The sequence below is a fragment of the Erythrolamprus reginae genome, chromosome 3 (assembly GCF_031021105.1).
Source record: "Erythrolamprus reginae isolate rEryReg1 chromosome 3, rEryReg1.hap1, whole genome shotgun sequence".
Taxonomy (NCBI): domain Eukaryota; kingdom Metazoa; phylum Chordata; class Lepidosauria; order Squamata; family Dipsadidae; genus Erythrolamprus; species Erythrolamprus reginae.
In genome coordinates, this window is record NC_091952.1 from 196,760,579 (window position 1) to 196,782,807 (window position 22,229).

General features: G+C 38.4%; 1 protein-coding gene across 1 annotated transcript in view; it reads left to right on the forward strand.

Moving 5' to 3' along the window:
- Positions 1-22,229, forward strand: part of PIEZO2 (piezo type mechanosensitive ion channel component 2) — a 260,086-nt gene that overhangs the window by 91,566 nt on the left and 146,291 nt on the right. The window contains exon 3 of the mRNA XM_070747520.1: positions 11,526-11,651. Within this exon, the coding sequence (XP_070603621.1) occupies positions 11,526-11,651 (126 nt within the window). The remainder of the gene's footprint in view (positions 1-11,525; positions 11,652-22,229) is intronic.

Genomic DNA, 22,229 nt, shown 5'->3' on the forward strand with positions numbered 1-22,229 from the left:
GAGCATGACATCATGCTCAACAATAGTGTGAGATTTACTTAACAACAGGAAGAAGAAATGCCAGGACTCTTGTGGCTAAGCAGCGAGGTCATATGATATCACACTTTATAGCCATGTTGCTTATCTATGAAAATTCTGGTCTCAATTATTGTTGTAAAGTGGCAACTATCTTCATAAGTAAATAAGGCATTGTTTTAAAAATAAGGGTTACATCTTCAGTTTTCTGTAAGACCACTTTTAAGGAAATATAGTGGTACCTCTACCTAAGAACGCCTCTACTTAAGAACTTTTCTAGATAAGAACCGGGTGTTCAAGATTTTTTTGCCTCTTCTCAAGAACCATTTTCTACTTAAGAACCTGAGCCTGGAAAAATTTCCCATTAAATTTGAGAGCGGCACGAAGGCCCAGCAGGTTTCCTGCCATTCCCCATTTAATCCTGGCCATCTTGGGCTTTTCTGGGCTGCCAGAGGAGCCTTTCAGTGGCGCTTAAGGAAGCTTTGACAGTCCAGAGTGAATGAAGCATTTTCCTTTTTCTGGGCGCTTGGAGAGGGAATAAACCTCTGCCAGAATCCAGAGAAAAGAAACGCTCCCTTCGCTCTGGGAAGCACAGAGCGAACAGAGTGTTTTCTTTCTCTGGGAGCTTGGAGAGGGAATAAAATCACTTCACTGTGATGACTCCCTCGCACTGCCTTCCATGCACCCAGTGTGAGGTTGCCTCCCATAGTGTCTGGGCATGGAAAGGCAAAAGGGGGCGCTTCACCCTGGCCGAATCAACTCAGCTTCCGTCAAACCGAGGAGTCACCACAGTGAAGAAAAAGCGCCGGCTACAAAGTGGGCAAGCAAGAGGAAAGGGCAACTCTTCAGCATGGGAAGGAACAGAAAGCAGGTAGCAGCAGCAGCATCCTTTCGGTCAAAGGAGTGGGAGGTTCCCCCCTCTCGCTTGCCTGGGTTTCTCTCTATGGCGCAGTGTATGGGAGGCAGACTCTTGCCGGGTGTATGAGAGTTCGTGCTCCTCCTCGCCACCTCAGAGTCCCTCTTTTTAAGCCTTAAATTTGGGATTTTTTTTATTCACCTCACCTTCTTTCTTCAGCAGCGACTCTCCTCCTCCTTTTCTTCCTACCCCTCCTCCCACCCAAATTCCGAGCTTTTATTTCTTTCCTAATGGGTTTGCACACATTATTTGCTTTTACATTGATTCCTATGGGAAAATTTGCTTCTGCTTACAAACTTTTCTACTTAAGTTCTTAAGTAGAGGTATCACTGTATTATGAAAATTGAGTTTTCTCTTTTGAATGACAATGAATATCTTAGGCATATGCTGAAATGTTACATATGGTGTTCTTTGTAAATAGTTTGCTGCTTTGCTGATATTTCACAGTTTATATCACAAGCCTAAATAACTTGCTGTGAAAGTTTCAGCCAGTGCTTACCAGACATTCAATGACTCCAGGGATTTTTTTTTTACTGGCACTTTTTCTTGCTTTTAAAAAATGATATGTATGTTTTGTTGTGTTCACATAATGATTTAGTCTGGAAAGAACTGATCTCATCTTCAGATAAATACAGTTTTAAATAAATAATTTGTTAACTGGCATAATGCCATATTAATGCAGGAAGCAAAACAGATAAAATTTCTTGAGATCTATACATCTATACTGGCGCTTTATCCTAGTAAAGTCAGACATCTGACCTGTTCAAGATCCTCAAAATTTCTTTTCAGAACTTTTTCCTTTTCATTTTTTTTTTCAGGAATCTTGACCAATTTTTGAAAATTATGATTTCTAATTCTGAGAGTGGTAATATAATATCATGTTTTAAGTACTGTCATTTCATTGCTTTGTTAATACTGTACAAGGGATATCTTGAAGAGCACCATGTAAATATTCAATTCAAAACTTGCAAATATCATTGAATGCTATGTTAAAAATAATGAGGTCAAAGCACAAGAAGAATTAATACAATATTTTTTTCTCAAAACATATGTGGCAAATAAGAAAATATTTCAGACATTGTGACTCAAAGAACATAGACACTATACAATACAATATCATTTTAGTGAGTTTTAATTGTTAGCTTAGCATATTGCATTCTTTCAAGTTTGCAAACCAACTAAATTTTAAAAATGTGCAACTTTCTGCAGTAATTCATTGCATCAAAACCAAGCAGATATCTTTTTATATATTTAATCTACGGATTAGGGTTGTGTTTTTTTAATAACTTCATTTCCAAGGAGTTTTGGAATTTCTTCGTAAAATTAGTTTTCAACATTTTACTTTCTGACCTTTTAATAATTGCTCAAAGGCCATGTAAAATATTGAGGAATGAGAGATAAAATCACATAAAAATCACACACAGAATCTTGAGGTCTCTATCAGTTAAAGCTGAGAGAGACAAATGGAAAATAAGCATGCAGTCTGCCAGATTTGCAAGTCTGGCTTTTATAGGATGATTTCACATTTTTTTGTGGCAAAGAGTAAAGTAAATATAAAATCTTGATCTTCTTATTCCTAGTCTGGCATTTTAGCCATAGAACCAGTGATTAAATCTGCAATTCTTTATCTTTGCTTCTCTTGATGGGAGGCTAACTGGATACCTTACTGTTTCAGTTTTAACATTACAGTATATAGCTAGACTACTTGGAAGGCCTCTTGTATCTGTATGGTAAAATGCAAGGAAATAACTTCTTACTCATTTTCTCACAGATTACACAGATTACATTTCTCACAGAATGTATACCATGTAAGATTTGTAACAATGTATTCTCCATAGTGGGTGGAGCTACATCCAGGATGGGTTGATCTCATCCTTCAGCCTATGGGACTGAGTCTGTCTTACCTGCTAACGCTCCTTCTTGTAGGGTGGAGTTAGCATCCAGCCCCACCCATAGTTGCTCTGGTCCACGCATAGGGACATTGGTTCTACGGAGATTGCCTTCAAGGGAGACCACATGCCGAGTATGTTGTTTTGTTTTCGCCAAAGCTAGGCCCTTAGAGACAGAGGTGGAGCTTCACAACTTTGACAGATTGTCCCATAGGCTGAAGGATGAGTTCAATCCATTCTGTATGCTTGCTCTACCCTATGACAAGGAGCATATCAAGTAAGACCAATGGCCCTTATGTGTCCAAATGTATTACTTGTTGTGTTTGGGCCTGGGCCAGCCGTTGCTCCCACAGATGGGAGAGACACGGCACAAAGTGAGTGCGAAAGCCTGGCTGACAGCCAGGAAGATGTGGCAGACAGCCAGGAAGACATGGCAGACAGCCAGGAGGACAAGGCCACTGGTTCACAGGATTCAGCAGACAGCCCAGGGGATTTTGCATGCAGTCCCTCAGACAGTCTTTCGTCCTTGGATTCTTCTGCAGATCAATATATTGATCTGCGTAGCCGAAGAGCTATGCAAAGAAGGGATCGATTGAAGGAGTATTACAAGTCATCAGAGTAGCACCTGGGCTGGGTGTGGTTCTTATACTGAGGGCTGGGTGTGGTTCCCTTAATGAAGGCTAAAGGTATAAAAGGGAACAAAGGCACAAGGCAAACTGTGGCTGTTTATCTGTGTTATTTTGTGGTTCCTGCTCTGAAGTTTCTGTTCCGTGCCTTTGGAGTTTTCAACCCAGCTTTTTCAGACACGTGGGAGGTGAAACCTCTGGGACTTGCTGTTTGCTCCAAAGATTCACAAGGACTCTTGAAACATCTTTGCTCCTTCTAGGTTGTCTTTGTTTGTTTTTTCCTGTGTTTTTGTATGCGGCTGAAGTAAGCCTTGCACTATCATTGTTTCTTGACACTAAGGACTGTTTTGAGTAACCCTTTTTTGTTTATTTAATACAAGTTTGCTGATTAGCAGAGCACGTGTGTGTTTGATTTCTTTTCCTTGGACTGTTACGCATTGCCTGAGCCCAGTCAGGCAGAACATTACTATGTGTCCAAATACTATATTGTTTCAAGAGAGTGTAACATAAACATAAGTAATCTAACAAGTAACACAGAATTACTTAGAGAAATATTTGGTGATTCAAAATGTTGATAATTGTGTGCACGAAAGCATCCCCAAAGCTAGTCAGGTTGCCTAGTTATTCTATGCAGTTGCCTGATGACAAAAATGGCAATATTCTGGCAAGGAAACTGCTATAAACACTACAATTTTCTGACCTACAAGAAGACTGCTGTGACTATAAAGGCCACATTGTAGAAAGTAATTAATTGGATATGACTTGTTCACTTGACATTCTGTAATAACCGAAGGGCTTTCTGTACCCACACACACATAAAAATGCTTGGCTGTGTAGCATGTAGTACACAAATATGACATCAGTATACTTAATACATTTATTTCTGACAAAGGTAAAATATTGAAAACTAAATCTATTATAAAATCAAAATTGAAACCCCCTAGCAATAAAATAAGATAGCAGGTGATTGCTAAGCAAATTTTGAATATGTCTTTATTTGTCCCATAAATTTGAGCATGAATATGAGGCAAGGGTTTCCAAAAATATCCAGAGTCAAGAAGGAGTTGAGAGGCTTAGAAATCTAATAAATAAAATTATGATGATGATGATGATTATGATGATGATGATGATGTCAGTACAACACAGCAAACGAGATCACTATGCTGGATTTCGTATTTCATCACCAGTCAAGCGCTTCCCAAGCACCTAGGACTGCGTCATGTAGCGGCAAATTATGTTAGCCGATCCCAGTAAAGCGGCCTTTTGCAATTGACAGATGGAGATTTTGTCAATTCTGATGGTTTTCAAATGTCGGCTGAGATCCTTCGGTACTGCGCCCAGCGTGCCAAGGACCACTGGGACCACTTTCACGGGCTTATGCCAGAGTCATTGCAGCTCGATTTTTAGATCTTCGTATTTTACTAATTTCTCTAGCTGCTTCTCCTCAATTCTGCTGTCTCCTGGGATTGCGATGTCGATGATCCATACTTTCTTTTTCTCCACGATCACAATGTCTGGTGTGTTATGCTTCAGAATTCGGTCAGTCGGAAGTCCCACAGTAGTTTTGCTTGCTCATTTTCGACCACTTTTTTGGGCTTATGATCCCACCAGTTCTTTGCCACTGGTAGATGGTAGTTCTTGCACAAGTTCCAGTGCATCATCCGTGCCACAGCATCATGTCTATGCTTGTAGTCAGTCTGTGTGATCTTTTTGCAGCAGCTGAGTATGTGATCGATTGTTTCATCTGTTTCTTTACAGAGTCTGCACTTTGGATCATCTGTTGATTTTTCAATTCTGGCTTTGACAGCATTTGTTCTAATGGCCTGTTCTTGTGCCGCCAGTATTAGTCCTTCTGTCTCCTTTTTGAGTGTTCCACTTGTAAGCCATGACCAGGTCTTTTCCTTATCCACTTTGCATTATTATTATTATTATTATTATTATTATTATTATTATTATTATTATTATTAATAATTAGATTTGTATGCTGCCCCTCTCCGAGGACTCAGAGCAGCTCACAACAAGAAAACAGTACAAATCCAATATTTAAAACAGTTTAAAACCCTTAACATAAAAACAATCATACAGACCATACCTAAAGTGGAAACGGCCCAGGGGAATCAATTTCCCCATGCCTGAAATGAAACTATATCCAGGATATTACTAGCATAGTTTGTCATTATACTGTATAGCATTTTTGCCAGTTTCTGTTTCTGTCTAAAAGCTAGAAGCCATAGAATGTCACTTGCATACATGTAGAGAAAACAATTGCTTCAAACAATACTTACCTTGTTTTTATTTGAATAAATGGAAAATACAGTGTATATTTCTGGACTGCCATATGGTGTAATGGCCACATGTAGAGCCTGGATATATACATAATTATTTGTTATTGTCAAATACATCAGAATTTTTTACATTTTATGCTCTGACAGGTTCTTTGCTTCGTGGTAATACTGTAGAGTCCTTTCCTATAGTTTTACAACTATTCTGGCCTACATGTTAAGTGGCATGCTACATAAATCTTGAATTTTTTTGGTAGCATCAATGCTGAAAGTATTGTGGTTTGTCATTCTGTTAACTGTACAATTCTTTAGAATCTCCTATTCCCTGGGGACAGGATATGTCACTCCCTGTTTTGAAGACTTCTTTTGCTTCTGAAAAGCGAACTATCTTCGGGGAACTGATTCTTGAATGAGAGTAGTCAAACTCAATTGAACTGATCCATATAATAGCTAAAGCTATGGCAGTGCCAGAATTTTCCAAAGCACCCTTGACATATTTCATATAATTAATGGACGCTTCTTTTCCAATTTATTTATATTTTGGCAGAAACAAGCACGAAAAATACATAACCTCTTTTTTTGAAACAGAATTGCAAGTTTTGTTTATTCTTCCATGCACTACTTCGTTCTTAGCTTTTAATGTAACATTTGATTACCTATGGCATCATTTTATCTATGAAACAGAATTATTCAAATTGCAATTAAGTGAATATATTTTATGTCGGTCTTTATCGAATGAAGGCATTGTATTTAATAGATATAATTCAAAAGCATTAAATATGACGTCTTGATATGATTTTATGTCATTGTGGAAGTGCACTGACCACAGATTATTTGTCATTCAAAGCCTTTCTTAATTAATACATTGTTCTGTTTTAGCATACAAGAGGCATTTACAATAAAATCTTTGCAAAGTTTCTTCATCCCCCACTAGTTTCTGTAGTTGTCAATTTATGTGTACAATTTGGCCTTTGCAGTTTGCTCTGAACTTGCAGTGGGTTGTAAATGTTGCTACCAGTTGGCTCGTGTGGACGTGCGCATGCGCAGAAGCATCGTGGATGGGTGGGCGGAATGCCACTACTGGTTTGCTGAACCCGACCGAACCAGGAGAAATCCACTGCTGCTCTGAACTATAAAGAGCCAAATAAGCAAATTTATTTTTCTATTCTTCTTTATTCTGGATCTGCTCTTTGATAGAATTTGGGTTTTTTAATTTTTTAGATGTGAAAAAGAGCTTTTTTATTTTTTAAAATATACTTCTGCATATTATATTCTGCCTATATCACCCTCTTACTTAATTATTGTTCAGTGATTTATGTTTGGTGCTCTTGGGAAGATGCAGAAAATATTACACGGGGGACACTTCTTTGAGATCCCTATCAACCTATTAAATCTGCAAATCCTGTTTACTTTTCATGCCCCCAGCATGCTCCCATGTGGATCATTCACATCCTTTGTTTTGTGGCGTTTCTCAAAGGTTTGAGAAAAGTGGACTATCCCTAGCTATAACATCATTATCTACTTTTTGCCTTGATGTGCAGATACTCAAAAGCAATGACCACTGCTTCTTCTACTACCCGCCTGCAATTCTCAAATAATTAGTAGCCAGTCTGATACAGTCAAAAAGAATACTCCATTGATTGATTAAGATATCCTTATCCTACTCAACACCAGGCAGTATAAATCAAAACCATCACATGCTCATCTTTGAACTTACAGAAGCATTAATCCCAAAGTACAAAGAACAACTGTTGCTAAGAATTTTCAGTTTTAGTTTTTAATGCCATTTTGCCAACCACGAAGACTTAATTTTAGTTGCCTCAAGGGAAGATACAGCTCTCCCTGCAATCTACCCATGTAAGGATACTGTTATTTCACTTGTCCTCTAAATCAGTGTTTCCCAACCTTGGCAAATTGAAGATATTTGGACTTCAACTCCCAGAATTCCCCAGCCAGCGAATGCTGGCTGGGGAATTCTGGGAGTTGAAGTCCAAATATCTTCAAGTTGCCAAGGTTGGGAAACACTGCTCTAAATGCTACTTCCCACCTCTGTTATGTTTCCTCTTAGAAATGGATAGCTCCGTGGCAATTTTTCATTTGCTCATTCATTCACAAGGTTTAAAAATTAGCACACAAAATTGTGTTGAAACTGAGTTATGCTACCTAAACTGGAGATGCTGGGTATTTGACACAGTGAATATCCCAATTCTGGGGTAAACTGCAACTTGATCGTATTCAAGTTAACTTGGAAATGAATCAAATACTGAATGGTAATTTCTGTTTGTGTAGGACTGCAGTTTATAAAAATTCATTACATTCCTTGCTTATTCATTTGATTGAACAGACTCCTTCCTGTAATCTTACATTTCATATTCATAATGCTGACTAATATTTAAATTAAAAAACCATTGGTTCTAACTTTATAAGTCGTTATATAGATTCATGTAGACTGTATATTCCTTCCACACATTATACAGTATAATCATCTTGTATTTGACTTCATGTTGTAGGTTTCTGCTAAGTTACTTTTAAGTTATATCTGGATGCATAACAATTTTTCAAAAATGGCAAGCTGTTTCATACTTAGACCATGATAGATTTCCTTGTAAAGTAGCAATCAGGCTGTGCATTTTATTTTGTTATTTAGCATGCTGGTCTGTCTGGGTTTCTACTATGAGCTTAAAAGATTTGATGTCTTCTCTGGTCCCAATGTAGATCAGAGGCCCTTCTCTTTCATTTATTTAATTATTACATTTTATGCCATTTACCTACCTCTACTTATTGCACACATGTGGGGAAAAAATTGTGCATTTCAGAAATTCTAGATAACAGACATTGTTTTGAATATGTGTGGATTTTGCAAATATTACTTTATAAATACGCAGTTTGGTTACAAAAAACCCCCCAAAACTGTTGCCAGTTTCCAAACAGTGCAACAGTTGTTGCTTCATTGTATATTGTTAACAATGGTTGTTGTTGTTGCCTATAGTATATAATACAGATACATTTTTATCATTTAATGCACCTAAATATTTTGCATTTAATTTGTTATTTCTTGCTTTAAACCAAGAAGAGTAGATGTAAGCAACACAGATAGTTCTCGCTAAGCAACCCCAAAGATCAGCAACTCTGACACTAAGCTCCATTATTGCTAAGCAAAAAATAAATAGTGTAACTGCAAAGGATGTATCATCTTCCTTATTTGTTAAATGAATAACAAGAGTTGTTAAGCAAGACATCATGTGTCAGTAACTTACAATTTTACTTCTTCTGTTGTCAGAATCTACTTGGGAAGCCTGCAAATTGGGATCACATAGTAAATATGGGCTGGCTGAGAAGCACCCTAGTGATAATCACATGATTTTGGGATGCTGTTACGGTAGTTAATATGAGGATAGATTGCAAAAGTGTTTTTACACCATTGTAACTCCAAATACTCACCAAATGAGGCAGTTACTAAGCAAGAGCTACCTATATATGACATTGCTCCACAGATTCCTAGAAGCGTATTTATGAATAACACTGTGGACAATGGCAGTAGTCAAAATATTTCTTTGTTTTAAATTTTATTTATTATATTCATCATTATAATATTTATAAAAATTTATCCATAGGTCTATAGTATTCAGTTATATGGAAGTTCATTGAACAATGTCATCTAGAGCAGTGTTTCCCAACCTTTTTGGAGCCGCGGCACATTTTTCATATTTTCAAAATCCTGGGGAACATTGGGGGGGGGGGGAGGGCGCTAAAAAAAGTTTGGATAAAAAAAATATCTCTTCCTCCCTTTCGCTCTATTTCTCTCTCCCTCCCTCTTTCTCTCTCTTCCTTCCTTTCTCTCTCCATCCCTCTTTCTTTCTCTCTTCCTTCCTTCTTCTCTTTCTGTCTCCTCCTTCCTCTCTCATCTCTCTTTCCTTTCTCTCCCTTTCTGTCTATCCTTTCTATCTCTCACCCCTTCTCCCTCTTTCATTCCCTTTCTCTCCCTCCCTTTCTCTCTCATTCCTTTCTCTCCCTCTTTCCTTTCTATCTCTCTTTCTTTTTCTCCCTCCTTCATATCTTCTTTCTCTCCCCCCTTCCTCCCTCTTTCCTTTCTCCCCCTCCCTTTCTCTTCCTTTTTCTCTATCCTTTCTACTTCTTACTCTTTCTTTCTCTCCCTCCTTCATTCAATTTTCTCTCCCTCCCTTTCTCTCTCTTTCCTTTCTCTCCCTCCCTTGTTCTCCCCTGGGGCTGCCTGTGCCTGCCCTGCACCACCCAACACGGACGGACAGCCCCCGGTCGTCGGTTCGTCGCCCCCCCCCCCCACACGGAGGGAGATCAGCCACTGGAGGGAAATCGGGCTGGCGGGGGCGGCGAATCCACCTCCCCACTCGGGTGGAGGGAAATCGGGCTGGCGGGGGCGGCGAATCCACCTCCCCACTCAGGTGGAGGGAGATCGGGCTGGCGAGGGTGGTGGATCCGCGTCCCCAGCCGCGCGGAGGGAAATCGGGCAGGCGGGCGGGTGGCCGCGGCTCCCTGCGCGCCCCTGGAAAAGGGTGCGCGGGGGGGCATTTTGGGGTGCGTTGGCGTGCGCAGCCTACAGGGAACGGTGCCCGGGGCCGCTGCAGCCGGCAGCCTGTTTCCGCTGCCAGTGCCCTCCCGCCGGGCCCCAAAGGACACTTGCCGGCGACGCCATTGAAGGCGGGAAAAAGGCACGAAGAATGAAGCTCTCCTTCTTCCTGCCTTCCTTCTTTGGGGCGCAGCAGGAGAGCGCCAGAAACCGCAGCATCGGTCAGGAGCCGGGAGGTCGGAGGCACCGGCAGCTCCCCGCCCAGCTGGAGCTGTCGCGGCACACCTGGCTGTGTCTCGCGGCACACTAGTGTGCCGCGGCACACCGGTTGGGAAACGCTGATCTAGAGATCACCAGTCCTACTGAATATTTAATTTTTTTAAAAAAATAATTCTTTGTTGCATTTTTCTTTTTACATGTCACAGTAACTTGTTGAAATCAACAACCTTTTACATACACTACATTTATATTAATACATTTTGTACATTATCTGAATATTATCTAATTCTATTTTTTCTTTGTACAGTTTCTCTTTATGTTCTCAATCCAATTATACCATTTTCCCATATTACATAATAATCAGAATCTTTTTGACCTTTAAATTCTATTGTTATCTTATGCATGTCCATGCATTTGAAGATTTTTTTGATTATCAAACTCTTGGTGGGCATGTTTGTATTTCTCCAACATTGAATATTTAATTTATATGCTTGGTTCATTTCCAGTGAAATATGTAGATAAGTGATACATTGTTTGAATGTATTTTGAATAATGTGAACAATAAGTAGAATTTAACATTTGCTTTGTGTTAGCAAAATAGTTTCTTAAGGCATTTTAAATTGTGTGCCAGTCTTTTAATATATTTTTATTTTGAAGTTGACATGTGTTGTGAACCTTTTACCCCTCTATCTCTAAATTTCTATTCCATGAAGTTTGGCACAATACATTGTGATAGTATGTATTGTATTGTCTATTATTTTATTGGTTCATTTTAATTCAATTTATTTATTTGTCAAATCTATTTGCCAATTAATATGGTTGCCCATTTCAAACAAATTGATTCTGGGCGACATATAATAATATCTAGAAATAGAACATATTGCAAAAACAATTAAAAATAATTAAAATAGTAGATTAACAACAAAACCACAAGCAAGATAATCTCACTCATAATACAGTTAGCTGCTATCTTGTCTAAACCAGACCTTTTATCTTATTAAATTATTTTGAATTGTGTTTTATATCTTTCAGGGCATACAGGGCGGTTATTAAAATCCTTGTGTTTCATGAGTTTAACATTTCTGCTTGTGCACATCATCTTTCAAATCACAATAGCCAGCCTTGAAGCTGCAAAAACTATTCAACCTAATTATAACTGTGAGTATAATCTTTTTAATTTTCTAGTATTTTGCATAGTTTATGTGGGGAGCATATTGAAATATGAATATGTGAATCAATTTTAAAATGGATAGTTTTACTTTCCAATTTAGTAAAATAGTATTTTGATTTGTTTTAATTTTAAAATTGTTTTTAATGAGTCTCTTCCTACTTTGTAAAGTGTTTCTATAATATGTCCCCAACCTAATTTTGAATGTAAACTTGTGCTAATAAAACAATCATGAATTTTTTCCTTCATGTAATCCTGATACATATATTTTTTCTAAGTGTGGAAATGTTTTAGCACATGTGTCATAGGATATTTTTTATGAAAATCAAGATAGCCATGCATATAAAAACCAGGCAGACAGTTGTGGCTGCCATGACTTATTTTAACCATATCCTATAGATATTAATAAGTTTTTGACAATGCACATGATTACCAGCCTCTGACTAAGCCCACCTAGTTTTCTTAGTACAAACTGTTGTAAATGTTGCATTGTGGAAAATTAGTGCAACAACTCCCAGCTAAAATTATACAAAACCCAAGTTTTATTTAATTTCGGTTGTGGCAATAGGCTAAATTTTGGTAGGTATTTCTTGTATCAAATAAAGTCTGCAACATTCTGTTCCGCATATGCAGGTCTCTTTTTAATGTTTAGAGTAAAATATGTACCGATAATGCTAGAAATCTCATACTTGTGTAATACTTTGCTTATTAATCCAGAATTTACAACCAGAAATTCTGAAGAAAGTCAGAGGAGAAAAAAATTAAGAGAAGAGCAATTTCAGTAAGTGTCTGGCTTACAAAGGGACTAAGTCTCAAAATTAATTACAGAGAAAGGACAGAATGCTGAAACAAGAAATTTCAGATATTTTGTTAATAAAGTATATTTTGGAACTGAATGGTTTTTGTTGTTGTGGTCCTTTGAACCACCTTTAGAATTTTCATGAATTCAAAATAAACATTAGATGGATGATGATATTTCCTCCTATATAGATTGTGTTATCTAGTTAATCAGCAAGTACCATTCACAATGCAAAAATAGTTTTGTGTGCTACCATTCACAAAATTATTTTCTTATTGTGATTCTTCCAGTCATAATAATATTTTTTAAAAATGATTTTCCAGCAGTGGGCAATATGCAGTCTCCAAAATTGGCCCTTTTTATCACTCTTGGATCCCATCTGGTCATCAATCAACAAACCAATTTGAAGTAAGAAATAGAAATACTGTACTATGCTATCCTAGCAATAGACATACTGCTATTAGAATAATAAATACATTTCAGCCAAGTGACCACCGACATCACAATCCCACCTATATATGTAGGCTAAGTGCAAACCCAGTGCAACCTTTGCTCATCCAAAGTTAAGATTAAAATATATATTACATTTATACATAAATATATACAGTGATACCTTGTCTTACAAACTTAATTGGTTCTGGGACGAAGGTGAAACGTTTGTAAGACGAAACAATGTTTCCCATAGGAATCAATGGAAAAGCGATTAATGCATGCAAGCCAAAATTCACCCCTTTTGCCAGCCGAAGCGCCCGGTTTTGTGCTGCTGGGATTCCCCTGAGGCTCCCCTCCATGGGAAATCCCATCTCTGGAATTCTGTGTTTTTGCAATGCTGCAGGGGAATCCCAGCATTGCAAAAACAAGCACTTCGCTGGCAATGGAAGTCCGGAGGTGGGGTTTCCCTGTGAAGGGAGCATCAGTGAAATCACAGCATTGCAAAAATACCGAAGTCCTCGAAACCCCACCTCCGGACCTCTGTGTTTTTGCGATGCTGTGATTTCACTGAGGCTCCCCTGGCTGGGAAACCCCACCTCCGGACTTCCGTTGCCAGAGAAGCACCAGTTTTTGTGCTGCTGGGATTCCCCTGCTGGGATTTCCCTGTAGCATCACAAAAACATGGAAGTCCGGAGGCAGCGCAAAAAAGGGTGCTTCGCTGGCAACGGAAATCCAGAGGCGGGGCATCCCAGCAGTGGCGGTGGGTTTGTAAGGTGAAAATAGTTTGTAAGAAGAGGCAAAAAAATCTTAAACCCTGGGTTTGTATCTTGAAAAGTTTGTATGACAAGGTGTTTGTAAGACGAGGTATCACTGTACACATTTATTATAAAATGTGTTCAATTGATAAGCTACAAAATTCAAGCAAGTCAAGGCAACATAGAGGTCAGCATAGTGGCTCAGCGGTTAAGATGCTGGGCTTGTTATCTGTAAAGCTGGCAGCCTAGGTTTGAGACCCGAGTGCCATGCGACGAGGTAAGCTCCTGTCCTTGCCCTGCTAAATTAGCAGTTTGAGAGCGTGCAAATTTGAGTAGATAAGTAGGTAGATTCCTGTCACCAATCATTCTAAACAAACTGATGATAACAACAATCAAATGAGAAGGATAAGAAAAATGCAAAAATAAATGTGAATAATTATTTTATTATTATGTTCCGTATGCTTTGTTATATCTGCATATAAGACTTGTTATCTATCACTTCAGGGGACATGACACAGAAGAATATATTTAACTTATGGGAAGGATATATATTAGGAAAAATGACTTAATATTAGGAACATGATCTTAACGAATAGTCTTTCCTTCACTGAATGTACTGTATACAAGCAGTTGCTTATTTAGAATGTTTTAATTTAAACTCTTATTGAAATGTTACTGGATATTTAGAATAGCTTAAATCAGGGATTTATGCTATTCATGTTGCAATAGGTTTAGGCCAAGTGTAGGCAGAGTTGGCTCATCTGTGACTTGTGGACTTTAACTCCCAGAATTCCTAAGCCAATCATGCTAGCTCAGGAACTCTTGGAGTTGAAGTCCACATGTCATAGAAGAGCCAACTTTGCCTATCCCTGGTTTAAGCTATTCTATTAGTGTGGTGATGGGTCGGAAACAACTTAGCGACTAACATCAACAACAATGAACTGGGATGGGCAATCATAGCCCTTTTATGACTTGTGGATTTTATGACCATGCTGGCTCAGAAATTTTAGGAGTTGAAGTCCCCAAGTCATAAAATGCCCATGGTTCCACACCCGCTGGCCTAAATAGTTCCTTCTCCATTCTCACTCTACGATTCTAGTTTTCATGTATTGCTGTTGAAAATGAAAATGATTTAAATTGCATCTTAATCCAGAAGCCTAAAGCAGCAGCAGGCAGATTCCTCCTCTCCCCTCTAGATTTAGAGCATTAGATGTTTACAATTACTTCTATTCTGGGATGTAGTTCAGTTATGATGATATGGTTGTAGAATTTGAATTGATAGGCTTGTCAAAGTGTAATGAGTACTTTTTTCAGAATGTTAAATTGAAAGGGGGCACAATGTTCTCTGCAAATTTATAATTTTAAAGCTGAATAATGTGAAAATTTAAAGTTAAATGAGACTTAAATTATTCAAAATTAGTTAAGCACGAGAATTGTTTTATGCAAGTGGTCCAGCTAGACCTGTGTGTTATTCCCAGATCTAATCTGTAATTGTTTTGAGAAAACCAGTGAGATTGAATAAATTTTGACAATACTCCAAAATTTTATTGTAGCATACTAAAGGCAGAATTTTTTTTAATCATACTGGTGTTTTTATTAGTTGATATAAGGCATCAACATCTTATGTTTAAGTCTGATGATTTCCAGTGGAAACTAGAATGTCTGTGAATGCATAAAGTTTTATTGTTTCTTGAAACTTGTGGCAGTCTTTCTAGATATGCTCATTTTTATATTTAAATTTTAGTTATAGCAACTTTGGCAGCAAATATTGTGATTGAAAATCCCTTTTGTTTCAAATTAAGTTGCATCATGATATCACTAGAGCAAGCTGTTAAAACTATGTGAGGAAACACACTTCTAAAAGTGCTTTTTACGTATGAATCAAAGATTCTGTTTAATTTCATGCCAACTATAACTTCATAATAGTTCAGAAGGGACTATTCAATATATTTCTGTTCTTGAAATAATAATGGCCCCTTTTCATGAGCCATTAGTAGTATATAGGATTTTTTTCTGCTAGCTATTACACTGTCCATGTTAAAATTTTACCTTCTTTCTCTAGAAAATATTTTACTTTTCTTTTGGGTTGAATTGCATTATTTTCTGCCATCTCTAGTTATTTATAGGCATATTTTATATTATAAAGTATCATCTCTGTTTTTAAAAAATGCCTATTTCCATATACAGTGTTCCTCGATTTTCGTGGGGGAGGCGTTCCGAGACCGCCCGCGAAAGTCGAATTTCCACGAAGTAGAGATGCTGAAGTAAATACACTATTTTTGGCTGTGGACAGTATCACAAGCCTTCCCTTAACACTTTAAACCCCTAAATTACCATATCTCATTCCCTTAAGAACCATTTACTCACCATTATTACTGGTACTCACCATTGAATAAGACACTTAGTGATCCTGATATTTATAAACATAATTATTTATTAACAATATTTTTTTTTTGTTATTTATTTGCAAAAATTATTAGTTTGGCGATGACGTATGACATCATCGAGCAGGAAAAACCGTTGTCTAGAAAAAACCTCGCAAAGTATTTTTTAATTAATTTTTTTTAAAAACCGTGGTATAGGCTATTCGCGAAGTTTGGACCTGTGAAAATCGAGGGAACACTGTATAACATAAGCTTCTCAGAAGAACCATATGGGCAGCAATCTGTTTCTTTCCTTTTTTCCTATGGGAAACATAATATTTTTTTAAAAGATTTGTGGTTCATCTCAGTGGCATTCACCAAGGGAGGGGGAGCCGCAAAAAACCACAGGTAAGGTGGCAGTTGTGGAATGCAATTGAAACCCTGCCCCTTTTAATATGTATACCATGTTTATTTATTTAGGTAATAGGGTCACTCAACTCAGACAAGATCAACCCCCCAAAAAATCACAGCATTAAAAATCAACCAAACCAATGACAATGGTAACCCAGAAATAAAATATATTATAAGTCAGTGATGGTGAATCTTTTTTTCATCGGGTGCTGAAAGAATGTGGGCATGCACTATCGCGCATGGGCAAGTGCCCACACTCATAATTCAATGCCTGAGAAGGGTGAAAACAGCTTCCCCTGTCCTCCAGATGCCCTCTGGTGGCTAGAAATGGCCTGTTTCCCAACTTCTGGTGGGCCTAGTAGGCTCGTGTTTCACCCTCCCCAGGCTCGAAAGACTTCCCTGTAGCTGGGGAATTCTGGGAGTTGAAGTCCAGATATCTCCAAGTTGCCAAGGTTGGGAAACACTGTGTTATACAATCCACACATACAATATTTTTCAGTAACTGGACAGATATGGGACCAAGGAGAGAGTGATAAAACCTGCTGCCTGTAAAGGTGCTGGTTGTTACTGAAGAGAGACAATAAGAACAGCATGTTTTGAGGTACAGCACAATCCCGAACTCTCCCTAAGTGAAAAAATGAAAGGGGGGAAAAAAAACCCCAAGGAGGAGTCCCAAGTTAGAAGAAAATTTGTTAAATAATTCTTATAGCTAAATGTAGTCAACTTTGTTGAATGGAGATTTATTTCTCCTGAATGTACTGTAGTACACTGTATTTTTTTTTGGGGGGGGGATGTTGTATTTTCCTGATGTTCCATATTGTATCAGATCAATATAATCCTGACTGTTGTCTTTTAAGTTTTCCTTGTGTTCGCTATTTGATGTATTTTTTGTTTTGAGTACTAAAAAAATAACATGGCATACAAAAAAAAATCAGTGTCTCTGATACTACATCTTAAAATAATATAATTGATGTTTAACATTTCATTTCCTCATACATATACACATATATAAAATTGCATATTCTATAATAGTATTACTGTACTTGGATCCAGTTTAATTAACCATGAATTTTTGGAACATGCATTTACAGTGTTTCATATTGTATACAGTGATCCCCCGTTTATTGCGTCCCCAACCATTGCGAACAGGGTACTTCGCTATTTTTCAACCCGGAAGTCAAAATACCATCTACGCATGCGTGCCCGTTTTTTCTATGGGCACGCATGCGTAGATGGCAACCGGGAGATCAGCTGCTAGGCGGCTTCCCTGGGTCTTCCCCCTCTTGCTGGCGTCAGCGAGGAGTTTCCCCACCGCCCACGCAAACTCCTCGCTGCCGCCCGCCCTTCGCCCGCCCACGCCGTTCATTCTCGCCGCTTTCGAGCTGAGTCCTGAAGCGAATTCGCTCCCGGACTCAGCTCAAAAGCGCCGAGAGCCAGCGTGGACAAGCCGTTCGTTGGCGCTGGCTGTCGGCGCTTTTGAGCTGAGTCCGGAAGCGAATTCGCTCCCGGACTCAGCTCGAAAGCGCCGAGAGCCAGCGTGGACAAGCCGTTCGTTGGCGCTGGCTATCGGCGCTTTTGAGCTGAGTCCGGAAGCGAATTCGCTCCCGGACTCAGCTCGAAAGCGCCGAGAGCCAGCGTGGACAAGCCGTTCGTTGGCGCTGGCTATCGGCGCTTTTGAGCTGAGTCCGGAAGCGAATTCGCTCCCGGACTCAGCTCGAAAGCGCCGAGAGCCAGCGCCCCCCGGATCCCCAACCCGGGTTTGGGGGGCTGCTAGGAAGCCCCCCATGCCGGCGGCAAACAGCCGCGCCGCTCCCAATCTTCGGCTCCTCGCTAGCGCTGTGGGAGTAAAAACACCATCTGCACATGCGCAGATGGTGTTTTTACTTCCGCAGCGCTACTTCGCGAAAACCCGCTCGTTGCGGGGGGTCCTGGAACGGAACCCTCGCAACGAGCGGGGGATCACTGTATACCTTTGTGTGTGGGTGGGGGTGGTTACCTGTTTGACATTTTTTAAAAGAAAATGTACAAATATCAATATATCAGGAACAGAAGGAAGTTGTGAAAAGGATATGTGATGTCATTGCATTATTATCTACAATGACACATAATATATCTGCAGATACATCTTTGACATTTACCAGATGGTGGAAGAACTAATTTGGTATTTTGGCTTTGTTTTATATATATGTGTAAATCTGATTTACTTCCTTACTTAGATATCTTTCAGAGATTAGAGGTTTAGCCTATTTTTCTTACACATGAAAGTTAATAAAAATGTAATGTGGCATCACTCATCACAATGCTTGTCAGGAAAATAGAATAGGATGCAGGAAGGACTGGGGGCTATAATTAGACAAAACAGTAACAAATAAACAGTTTATTTTATTTTCTAGGTTACAGTATAAAGATTTACTGCTATGGCAGAAATTATTATAATATACAGTAACAGTCATTTATGGTGGAATATGAGTCTGGCTAGCTTATAGAATTATATTATTGTGTTGCTGCCAAAGAAATCTGCAGTTAATTCTCTATTTGACTACACTTGTTTCGTTGAGGCAAAATTGTGTGTATGTGTAAATTTGTGTCTTACTATATTACAGATAGTCTTCACTTAACAATAAGGCCTAGTACAGTATTTTGATCATAAGGTATTGCAGTTGTTAAGCAGGCAAACCATGTGACCTGACTCGATTTTACAACCATTTTTATGATGGTCTTAAACAAGTCCATGACAGTTAAGCAAATTACATGGTCATTTAACAAATCATATAGAAAATGGGTATTTTTCTTGAAGTTTAAAAAAATAACAAAATAATATTGCAAAATGTGGTCACGTGGTTGCAGATATGAACAGTTATCTATCTGGAATATGATCTTATGTTTGCGCAACAGCCATAACTTTGAGAAGAGGTCACAAGAATTTTTTCTGAGTCTCTCATAATAACTTCAAATGATTGTTAAATAAAAACTAAATGTATATAAAAACATTGTGTATAGAGTTCCTATGCAAAGCGCAATCAGGATGCAGCATACTTAATCATGATCCTGTGATTTCATGTATATGCTATGCCAAATCATAATTTAGTATGTATTAGCCTTAGTGACCCTTTGGCTACCATGCTTACTTTTCATATGGCCAAAGAAGAGGGCATAAAACTTTTGCTATAATTTTTATATGAACACATGTTCTTTGGTAAGATCTGGGTCTTTAACATCAGAACTAGCTACAATTTTTTCTAAAAAATCATAATGTACAGAAAGTCCTCAACCTACAACTGTAGTTGAGCCCAGAATTATGGTCATACATTGTGGCAGTCATTGAGCAATTTTGCAAACATTAAAGTTAACCAGACTTTTTAAACTTTCATATTTTAATTCAAAGACTGGAATCCAATAATAATAATAATAATAATAATAATAATAATTATTATTATTATTATTATTATTATTATTATTATTATTATTATTATATTTGTATGCTGCCTCTCTCCAAAGACTTGGAGCAGCTAACAACATCAATACAAAATACAAATCCAATTATTAAAAAGCAAAACAGTTTAAAACCCTTGATTTAAAAACAAACATACAACCCAAACAAACCATACATAAAACAGAGCGGCCAAAGGGAATCAATTTCCCCGTGCCTGGTGGCAAAGGTGGGTTTTTAGGAGTTTGCAAAAGGCAAGGTGAGTGGGGGCAGTCGTAATCTCTGGGGGGGAGCTGATTCCATAGGTTCAGGGCTGCCACAGAGAAGGCTCTTCCCCTGGGTCCCGCCAGATGGCATTGTTTTGTCGATGGGACCTGGAGAAGGCCAACTCTGTGGGACCTAATCGGTCGCTGGGATTCATCCTGCTCCTTTGACCGAAATATGGCTGCTGCTGCTGCTACCTGCTGCCTCTTCCTTCCTATGCTGAAGGGCTCCCCTCTCCTCTTGCTCGTTCGCTTTGCAGCTGGTGCCTTTCCTTCATTGTGGTGACTCCTCAGCTTGGCTGAAACTGAGTTGATCTGGTTAGGGTGAAGCGCCCCCTTTTGCTTTTCTGTGCCCTGACGCTCTGGGAGGCAACCTTGCACTGGGTATATGGGAGGCAGCACAAGGGAGTCACCACAGCAAAGTGGTTTATTCCATCTCCGAGCAGCCAGAGAAAGGAAAACGCTCCGTTTGCTCTGGGCTGCCAAAGCCTCCTTAAGCACCACTGAAAGGCTCCTCTGGCAGCCCAGAAAAGCCTGAGATGGCCAGGATTAAAGGGGGAATGGCAGGAAACTGGCCAGGCCTTCGTGCCACTCTCAAATTTCCTGGGAAATTTTTCCAGGCTCAGGTTCTTAAGTAGAAAATGGTTCTTAAGTAGAGGCAAAAAAATCTTGAACACCCGATTCTTATCTAGAAAAGTTCTTAAGTAGAGGTACCACTGTATTATGTCTGGCTTCACCACTTTCAGATCCTGCTTCTCCCCACATGTATGTGGGAATTTAGGATCAATAAAGAAAATGAAACATCTGGATCTATACTAGAAATTGCTAGGCTTTTAGTGAACAGATAGACAACTCATAAACTATTGGGTCCTCCTTATCAGAGATATTTCCTTACCAGATTCCTCAGTGTCCTTCAACAATACTTTGAATGTATTACCTTCCCTGGAAAGGTTAGGATACATTCAGAGATATACCTGCCTTAAATAATCCATGTTGAATTGTATAGCACAATCAAACTTCACCATGGAAATGTTTTATGGCATTTTGTATTATATCATAAACTGTTTTATGATAATTTTATGTCATAAAATGATTTATAATATTTGCCACTTTTATTTTCATAAGAAACATGAGTCCCAGATTTTGGACGTACAGTATTGTATAACTTAGCCATTTGAGATAGCATGTTTCAGAAATTGTTCCCCTAATGCACTGTTTTGCCCAATTAAAAGTTACAGGAATGGGTTTAGTAATATATAGGTTTTAAGACTTAGACATGAACATGGATAGATTTTTTTAAAAATTAAAAGTAGCCTGGAACAAAAGAGATCTGGATTTTGGTGGTTTGCTATTATGACAATTAAAAACAATGAATATAACATTTTAAAAGGTATTCTGATTTCTACTTAGCTTAGCTCAAGGTTGGCAAAGAATATCAATTTAAATAGTGTAGCATCCAAGTATTTTTTCTAGAGTTATAAGCTGGCATCTTAAAAATATATTTCCAGCAATTGCTGAAAGAACCTATTTCTACTGTCCCAATGCTGTTGATGTTTTTACGTGGCTTTCCTTCCTGTGCTCCAAAGCAAGCACTGATATTGGTTAAATTGGTTGAATATTGGTATGAATTCATAATTGCATCGTTCCATCATTTATGAAGTATGACATCCAAACTTCCCTTCAACAAATTGCAGTCTCTCCCTCTTGTTATGCAAATTCCTTCAGCATCTCATTTAACCCACATATTTTTAAATCTTTGAACCTGTAAATCATTGTATCATTTATTTTACATTATTTATCTCCTTTTCTTCATTTAGCAAAAAATCCACATAAAGTTTCCAGTCTTTCAAAAAAAGTTTTTGTTTTGTTTTGTTTTTTCCTCCGATAAAACAGGTCAGCTTTGTCATCTTAGGAAATTCTTCCATTGTGGGAATTTCATTCATTCTTCCAACGTTGAGCATATAATAATTTTGCTGCAGTTACCATATATATGTGTGTATATATTATATGGCATATAAATAATCAGTTTCTCATGAGCTTTTCTAAATAATTGCGTATAAATACCAGAAAAAAGGTCTTTTTGCATTATCATATTTATTTTTTGTCCAAGACTTG